The 10229-nt window shown below is 28.7% G+C and overlaps 1 protein-coding gene across 7 annotated transcripts in view; it reads right to left on the bottom strand.

The window, feature by feature from the left end:
- LOC107454859 (cytotoxic granule associated RNA binding protein TIA1-like) overlaps positions 1-10229 on the bottom strand; it is a 975013-nt gene that overhangs the window by 93344 nt on the left and 871440 nt on the right. For all 7 annotated transcript variants that reach the window (XM_016073996.3, XM_071188069.1, XM_016072550.3 and 4 more), the window contains one exon: positions 847-955. In XM_016073996.3, the coding sequence (XP_015929482.1) occupies positions 847-955 (109 nt within the window). The remainder of the gene's footprint in view (positions 1-846; positions 956-10229) is intronic.

Genomic DNA, 10229 nt, shown 5'->3' with positions numbered 1-10229 from the left:
GAAAGCATTCATGATATATGTATATATATATATATAATATACGTAATGACAGGGCTACATCTCTGTTACCATTGGTGTATTCATATTAAGAAATGCAGTCAAAACCCTAATAAGTTATCAAAAGGTTTATTAAAAGATACGCTGGTGGTTATAACAGTTCACATCCGCCCTCCTCAAGGGAGGGGGTGTGGACGTAACTCCGGATGGTTCCGTCAGATGTTTTGTGGAACACGTTATTCAGCAAGAGACATGCGAAAACCTTCGCTCCCGCATTAAATAGTACAGAGATTGGTGTAATTAGGTTACAGTCGTGCATGCCATTGTAATTCTACGCACTATGGAAAATCATTTAATGCTTCCTAATATGGAAGTGAAAGAGGGACAAGATTCTAAAAATAACTCCTCCTTTCAAATATAAATCTAATTATTATTCAATGGTATGTTTTCAGCCTTGAATTCCCAAAATAGAATAGCTCTACGCTTACTCTTTAGCAAAGACATTTTATGAAGCCGAAAGAGTTTTAATTCTTTTATTAATACAAAAGTATATCTTTGCAATGCTGTTAACTTGGTGCTATTTACATGCATAGCTGTTAATCTTGCATAAATGTTTCAATTCTGTACTTCAATTACGTATATTTTAAATCTATAATTAAATCTATTATGAGAGTTATTCTATTCCTGTTCTAAAAATTTATAATACCCACACATATCAAATAAAAAAATATTTTGTGTGTGTTTTACTTGTGAAGAAATAACTAAGATTAAGCATGAAAAATACCAGAAAGCTTATAATTTTTTGTTGTTATCATTCTGTCTATTTTCTCCTCTTTTAAATAGACTTACTTTCGTTTTGTGAACGGTTGGCAGGTGGTTTCCGTGTCGCCCAATTGGTACGAATCGCTCGACTTCCAATCCATTGACCATTCATAGTACCTATTGCATTTTCAGCATCCTGAAAAAAATGAACACAGTTTGAACAAATTGTTAAATATATTTTTGAAGTACTTTCGTCTAGAAAAAAAGCCTGTCCTAAACTTGAAAGCAGAGCATATTTTGTTTTTAATAAAATATATATTGGACATACGGAATTCACAGACATAAACAATGTTTTCAGCAAATATCTATGTGGTAGCCAAACTCGGCCTAGATGTGTATCGTGCGCTACTGTGAGCACAGCATTTGTTTAGCAGATCAATTAGAGTTGGAGATGTGCGGAACCCTTTTTTAATGAAGGCAAATAGCGTGAGAAAATTTGTTAATGTTTTGTCATCTTACTGACAACTAACGGCCTATTGGCTTAACTACAGTGGTGGTAAAAAAGATCCTTTTCATTAGTGTGTAGACTTTTCATAGTTTTAGTTTAAAAGTTATCATTGGTAATACTCATTCATATAAGCTTCTTTTTAATAAAAACTTAATTCAAATTTTACTGAAAATGCAATAAAATTGTTTTAAATGAACTTTTCTGCAGGTTTACTTAAAAATAAATTGGTTTCTAATTTTTAAAATAAAAGCTACCTTCCAAAAATGCATTATTATTATAAAAATGAAACTTATTACTAAAATTTAACGCGTGCTTAATAAAATTTTAACTAATGGTTTCTAATGACTAAAAGTTTTCTAGATCGTGAACATACAACATTTAGAAAGAACACTTGGGTTGGCATTGCTTATTTGGTACATTTTGTGAGGGTGAGATGAGCCATGAATTTTGCTTCCAAAAAAAAAAAAAGTGAAAAATGCCAATCTACAGACGTAGATGAAGGTGGTTAAGAACTCTAATGCTCAATAGGTGGTAGTTTGAGTCGATGCAGTACATAGATTTTTGTTGACTATGGCAGAAATTAAAAAAAGTAAATAATGGAAAATGTCTGATTGATAGGTGGTAGTTTGAGTAGATGCAGTACATAGATTTTTGTTGACTATGGCAGAAATTAAAAAAAGTAAATAATGGAAAATGTCTGATTGATAGGTGGTAGTTTGAGTAGATGCAGTACATAGATTTTTGTTGACTATGGCAGAAATTAAAAATAAAATAATAGAAAATGTCTGATAGATGACAAGTGCGTATGTATCATAATCACATTAAACTTTTATTTCGTTGCAGACCTCGAGGTGCAAAATAAAATGAATATTCTATCCAAGTGACAATTCATGTAATTTTATATGATACGAATAAGAACAAGTCATGGGAGATATATCTCCCAATTAAAAGTAGTTAATTAACGCCATTAGAGACGCGATATCTCACGTTAATATTTAAATAATTTGGCTGAAAATTTAAGGCCAAAAAGTTCGCTTTAAATTATAGTGAACCTAATAACGCTAATTAACGCCATTAGAGAAGCGATATCTCACGTTAATATTTAAATAATTCACGTTAATAATTATATAATTTTAATATAAAAATAGATTTTGATGCTCGTCACATTGAATAATGATTAGTTATAAACTTGCATTGAAATAAAAAGTCAGCATTTATCGAGGATATAAATATTTGCGTTCGCTCTTTGTAAAATTGAATTAAAACTATTGACTGATTAATTTATTTAAAGAAGGATTAAAGTTATTAAATAAAGGAAATTTTAAAAGCTAGGATATGCCTCTAATGGCATCATAATAACAATGTGATAGATCCACATTTCCATAATTGTATATGAACTGAAAGCAGCTCAATGGATTCCGTAAACCTGATTCACAAAAAGGATGTAAAAAGTAATAAAGATGCAGTAAATCAAGAAGAAGAATTATTATTTTTTTGGATTTGGGTTCCGACTACGTAACTTATTTGGACTGTATCCTTTTAGTCTGTTGAACAGGTTTTTTAGAGCAAATTTTCAACAATATATTTTAAATATTCTTTGATTTCTTTAATATTTCAATATTAAATTCGTATTTTCAATATAATTAATTGCGATCACGTATCTAAAGAATTGCTTGTCTTTTATTTTATGAACGTGAAATTTTCATTAATTAAATGTATTTTAAGTAATATGTACACATGTTTTTTTCAGCTAAATCAAAACAGTAACTTTATAAAAAACACCTATGTATGAATAATAAAATATCAAAATTTATATTATGACTTAAATAACTATAAGCTATGCAAATTATGATAACTACATATTATAACTTCATTACTTATTATACATCATAATACTGAGTATACTGGGTTTTCAAATTCAATTACATTTGTTTCGGTGCTATTATGAGTTTGTGACATAACCAAAATTAATACAATCTTGCTCTATTTAGCAGAAACCCTTTTTTACAGTGATGTATTAAAGATTTAAATAAAAAACAATAAATAAGATCTGCCATATCCAGCCACCGTAAGAAGACAATAGAGAGTTAGATCATTTTGGCGTGAAGAATTTTTTCTCGCCTACTATAAATTTCTTTAATGGGTTTCAACGTAAATTTATTTTATTTAAACTAATAAAGTTGTACTATGATTTTGCTTTCAGTTCCATTCTTCGATGATTTTATTCGACTTTCATCGTCAACAAAACCAGATAAAACTGCTATAAAGTCAAACTAATAGCTTAATTATAAATTAACTCAAATATCAGTTTTATTTTTACATTTTTTCCAATCTTACTTTTTAGTTAACTTTGTCGTTTTCTATATTTTATAATTTTAAATTTTTTTGCATGAAATAAAAATAAAGCACTTGTGTTATTATATCATATTGACTTTGATTCTGATTCACGACATTCTAATTAAAATTGTAATTCACATTCTAATTAAAAATAAAACATAATTAACTATTCGAAACAAATATAACTTTCATCTTGTCTCGATATGGGGTGTTTTACTTTGCATTTACTACAGATATTCTTAATATTCACAGTCTAGTACTTTATTTTAATAATTTTGTGCTAAATTATAAGCATTTCAAGAGGTAATCTCAATTCTTTCACATATTTCTTTGTATAGTTAAAGATAAAAGATAATTTAAATAAAAAGTTGAATGGAACAAAAAGTTGAATTTAAATAAAAAGTTTATCAAATCATCTTTGCATATTGTCATTATGGAATTCGCTAGCATTATAAAAATTTAAAAAAAAAGGAAAACGTATAAATATTCTAATTTATAATAATTTTTTAATAATGATCACTTGAAGTGATCTAACTATAATTGACAGTATATAAATAAGTAACTATTTAATCGTTTCATAAATTAATCTACTAAATAAATATTTTAATTATTTAGTAACGTAATTTATCAAGAATTACAGAAAAGAATTACAATGAATTTGTAAAATTAATAAATTTGGTATAATGTTCTTCCCCAACTGAATTTATAGCTGCAGCTTTAGTTAAGTAATTATTTACAGAGAAGTTGCTTTCTCTCCCATAAGGAACTCTCATGCTGTGGCGCCCTCTATTTTCATTTTGTTCTACTAAGTAAATAAATATTCTGACTTTTTTCCCTTCCTTTCTTTTTCAAAGTAAACTAACAATATAATTTGTTTTTGTGTAAAACAGTAGGTTTCAGTTTCCTTTGCAAAATTTACTGTTCACATTGTCTGGTCTTATTTTCAAAGTAAATATTTTTTTTTTCCTTGAAAAGCATATTTTTCTCAAATTTGTTGTTAAGAATTATATTGGTACTAATTTTCTTTGACCTCTTATCTTATTTTGATGTAGATAATTCGATTAGATGTATTTTATTTTGATGTAGATGTTTTAGATTTTGATGTAAATGATGAATATGCAGATTTAAATCACATTAGCTTTGTTCTTGAAATTCGCTATTTATTTGTAATAAAAGTTGATGTTGTCCTAAATTATCTAAATTATGCTCATCACGGATATTACTATGGAAATATCATATTGCTTTTTATAAGAAAGTATGTAATTTAATTTTTATTAAGTATGTGTTTATTATTTCTTCGAAATACTTTCACGCATTTAAACTATTGACCACTAATACGCGTAGCTTAGAGATGGTCATTCTGAATAACATTAATTGATTTGAAAAAAAATGTGCATTAATTCACAAATTGTAATGTGCTATACGAATATAATTTCAATCTTACTGAATTTATGCTTTTATTTTAGAATAATTAAAAAAAATATTGTCTAAAGCTAAACACAAATTCATTTATAGATCTTCACACTAGATTAAAAAATAGATTTTATATAAAAATTTATCAAAACTAAATCAGTTATAATTATTAAAAATGCTAACTTTAAAATAACATTTCATTTAACTATCTCTTCTTTTTTAATTGTGCAATTATTCTGACATAATAAAATTTCTTAATACTTAGGTTAGTCTCATTTTTCTTTGGATTACCATTTAGGATTACCTAAAGTTAAATATTTGACAGTTAAAAACTATTATTAAAATTTTTATAAAGTTATATTCTCAAAATGTCTTCAACGTTATTTAAAAACAATTCTTTCATGTTCAATCAAAACATAAAATATCTAGAATAAGCTAACAAACAATTTGCCCTCGCAACTTTTAAATTTCAAAATGTTTTTAAGAGTACTGGAAAGCGTATATGATTTTCATTTATTTTTTTGAAAGTCGCCTTTTAATATTTTAATAGAATATGAAATTAAATTTAATTTTCAGTGCATTGAACAATCGTAAGAAAACTCTTAAGGTGTCATTCTAATTCAGAATACTGAGAAACACCTTTCGAAAAAACTTCATTGCCAAAAAAAGTGACTCTCAGTTTCTTAATATTTTATAAACACTTCAGTTCTGGCTTTTTAGACCGACAGATATTTTATTTACCACGAATTTCGGTAAATGATGTAAAATTCGTTTTTGTAAATAACAATATACATGATTAAATTGAACGAAAAACCTTATCTTTTTCACTCAATAAGTACAAAATAAATTCAAACGATGGTATAGCAATTTGGTTCTTTTTCATAAAGCCAGTTTAAACAAGCGATATAAAATACAAGGTATTGCTTTGAGTATGTTGTTTATAGCAGAAATAAATCTCCACAATGAAAATATAAGCGTTTAGTACATCATTTTGTAGAACGAGCGGTAACAATTTTATTCTATTCCAATCTCGAAGCAGTTCAACACTTATTGTGTTTGAGGTATGTTATATGATTTGTTGAAACGCAATAAATGGGGACGAAAAAAGGATAAATAAACGGCTTGAGTACTAACAATAAATGCGAACTTAGGGCTAAAAAACACTCAACAAATGCATAAAAATGCATTCAACTTAAATTGCCCCTTTAAAACTTCTTTTTTCCACTTTTATTTATTTATTTTATCTTTAGAGATGAAAAAATTGAATTTGGCTATTTATAGGATACATATATTTTTAAATCACTACCTCTGAAAAAATGCTTTTCGTTAATTGAAAAAAACTTTTAATATTTATCTTTCAAAATATTTTAAAAGTCTTTTTTAAATTTTATTAGCTACTTTAAGGAGTTTAATGTTCGTATATACATAATATGCATACATCTTTCAAAAATAAATTTCAATTACTTTTCATACAACTTTCGTATAACTAAAGTTATTATATTTCGACTAATATAGAGTCTGTATTGATTGACAGACATAAATGAAATTTTGTATATATGGTATATGGACTACAGAAGAAGAAATCTGCAATAAAAATAGTTCTAAGTTCTATCACTACTTGAGAAAAAGTAACACAAAAAGCGAAAAAACAAAATCCAAATTGTAGAAGAAACACTTTAACACCATGTGCAAATAATTTTTGTTGAGCAGAAGTCCAAAAATGCATTTTAGAGAAATTTTTCGCGCCATGATGAGTTCTTCATGATTCCTGCAGAAACATTATGTGCATGATTACGTTCTAATCGGTCCCTTTTTGTTTAAACTGCTGCTATGAATCTATAATAAATCTAGCTCTTTTATTGAGTTACTTGATAAATTCAGGCCCTGAAGACAATTAAGGAGATCATGAAAACAACGCTATGTAGGTGATAACGTAAAAAAAAATACACCACTTTACTAAGCATATTGAACGAAAAAATCCTGCTGTTAAGTGAAAGATAAATCCATTTGTTTTAAGAGAATTCTTCTTAGACACGAGGTGTTTGAACACTACACGTCTTTGCTTTGTGAAAGGTGTTGTAAAATCAAATCTTGATTCAAATTGTGTTTTAGGATCCGTTTATAAATTCCCGCTGATGGCTTGTAAAATGACATCTTGAGGACATTTGATTTAGAAACGATTAATATCCCTCTCTTTTGAAAGACACTGGAGATTAAAGTCATCTGTTTCATTCGTATGACCCATGCAAAACTGCTTTAGATGGGGAAGCCATTTATGTGGTCCTGCCATCTGTAACAGTTGCACTGTTAATTCCACAATTTTACGAAGGCTGTTGTAGATTAAAAAAGCCGAATTTTGCTGTAGACTCTGATACTGCCTTTCCAGGCATATTTTGAGAGTCTCGTGCTGGGACCATCTTGACTTACTAAAGTATTCATCTTGTTGTGGATCCCAGGTTTTGCTGAATACTTCTCTGAGCAAGATTTTTTTTATTCTGCAGACATCGAAGAATGTTTTCTTTCTGACGTTGCCGAGTTTCGCTTACCTACTGGACATCTTAACCTTATTAATATTGTGCTGCATCTTCTGCGACCTTCTGGAGAAGATGGCCGGCACTAAATGGCAACTCTTTGTGCAAACCGGGAAGTAAAAGACATTTCTGTCACTATGTCTGTTCTATTTCTATTTGTTTTATTTTATATTGTTCTCCTTCCAGTTTGTAGTGCTGTGGTCTTCGGTAACATAGGAATCAAGAAAAATGTGAGTTTCATCTGAAAGCCGAAACTTCCTTTCTAATTGTTTTTCTACGAATTTCTACGAATTTAATAATCAACTTTTTCAACTAATTATTATGTAATAGGCAAAATGGTTCAATAATATTAACTACTGGATATTTAAACACTCCAAATTGCAACAGCATTTTTCGTACAGAAAAATGCTGTTAATCTGTCATGATGAGAATCTTTTTTCTTATTACAGATTTCTTTTCCCATGGCATTAACCGTTTTTACTAAGTTTCATCACCCCCCACCAGAACGGACTCCGAGTTGGTTTAAACAGGGTAACTTAAACTAAAAACCATCCGATACTGTACATCACCGCCGCATATCAGTAAGTAATTTGATTCTTGTTTATAACAACGACTACTTAAAGGTAATAAATTATGTCTTAGTTTTGCATGTTTTCTAAGTAAAAAATATGTTTAATTTTTTAAATTTCTTTCCAATATTCACGCGCTTAAAGTATCAAAATCACAGTTTTATCTATAAACTAATTTAAGAAGGAAATTTTAAGGATGAGCGAATTTTTTAAGACTAACTGAGCTTACCTAATATACGAGAATAAATGTGTTTCTTATAGATTTTATATTTTATGAAAATTTGTTATTTATAGATAATTTTTAACACGGTTAATATTATATATGCAGAGAAATTAAGAACGTTTTGAGATAAACTGCTTTCTATGTACCTAACAATAAGTCATTTAAAATGTATACTTTTGTTTCTGCTATCACCGGCACTGAACATCTACAACCAATCTATATTGGATTTATGACAATGCATATTCAACTTCGCAGCTTTGAACACAACCCACAAAATAAGACAATTCCTAAAACCACGGATTGGGTCATATTTGCTTAGTGGAGGTATTATTAGACGAAACTAATCCAAATTTTCATGTTAAAGAGATAAATTATCGAGATGGAAAGATAACTCATTATCCATCTAACAATAGGACTTTTCATTCCAATATGGCCGTAGGGAGACAGGTACAGCCATTGCTGGGAAACTAAATTATTTCTACATTATTCTTCAACAAAACACAAGTTTCTTATTAAAACCAAAGTATTTTTGACAGTTAAAAATAGATGGTTTATCATATTTTCAAATATATACCTTACATTATTGATTACTCTTAATTAAATAATAGTAAATTTATTATTTTATCATGGTTTTTATATCAGTATCTGCTTGAGATAATCTACGTTATTCAAATTCAAAGTTATACTAAAAATATCGCGCTTAAATTCTTGTTTGAGATATATCACGAAACAAAGCATAACAAAATATTTGTATTGAGAAGTTTGGAGAGGAAACGCAAATCCTTTATAGATTAGCCCTACGCCAACGCGATTCATGAACAATCTACCACTGAAGATATTTTTCGTCAGGACTGTGATCGTTGCAGGCCGGGTGCGGAATTTGTTATACATTCTTTCTATCAATATAAACGTTTTTTTCGTTTATTAAAATAAAAACTTCCATCCAAAATTTTTTTTATCAGTTTTTGTTAGCGAATATATTTTTCTGTCCCAAAGGTTTTCACTTTAACAAAGTTCTACCAGAATTGAAATTCTGCACCAAACAAAACATGGTTCAGCCTGATTATTAAGAAGATGATGGAATATAAGGATTTTCAACACAGCATTTATTATTATGAATAGTTTAAGCGTTGATGCAAATATGAATATGGATGTTTCAGACATAAATGAGTGTTTATCAGCCGGGTCTCCGGTTGATGAAATTCTTTTACCAGATCAGGGTAATAACCGTAAAATGGAAATCTAACCGGATAGGTTGAGTACCGGTTACATTCTTTATATATATAGGGGAGAGTCGGGTAGCCCCGCTCACTTAAGGAGTATTGCTTATATTTCTGTATAATACTGAGTAATAATCAACATTTTTGTANTTTTTTCAAGTAAAAACACTTTTCATTTCAATTTTAACGGCGAAGAAATTTTTAAAAAATATTTTTGTGGTTTCTTTTTTCATTGTATAAGTATGGGCTCATTTGTCTTGAATTCATGATGACTATTGTTCACAAACAAGACTGATCAGTCATTATGTGATTCATCACTAAATACGAGGGTAAAAGTATTATTCGTTCCAGACGGTGGATGGATGTGTTAAAGACAAAAAATATATTACGATATTAAAGACACCCTCATAATTACCGCGGTTCAGACATTTCTCATGCCATTTTGTAAATTTCACAAAGCTCTCCAGGAAAAAAAAATCCGGCCTTGCAAGTGTGACCTAAATCACCTTCAGCCGAGATTCTTCTTCAAGGCTGAAAACAGTCTCTGGATTTGCAGTTTATCTTATTAGAACGAATATTATGATTACGGAAATTTCATTTGTTCATAATTATCTTAAATTTTTTCAGCATAAAATATTAATTTGATTTTGTTATATATACGAATGTATG

The sequence above is a fragment of the Parasteatoda tepidariorum genome, chromosome X2 (genome assembly GCF_043381705.1).
Source record: "Parasteatoda tepidariorum isolate YZ-2023 chromosome X2, CAS_Ptep_4.0, whole genome shotgun sequence".
Taxonomy (NCBI): domain Eukaryota; kingdom Metazoa; phylum Arthropoda; class Arachnida; order Araneae; family Theridiidae; genus Parasteatoda; species Parasteatoda tepidariorum.
Note: the sequence above shows the minus strand (reverse complement) of the source record. Positions and strands in the feature narration are given on the sequence as shown.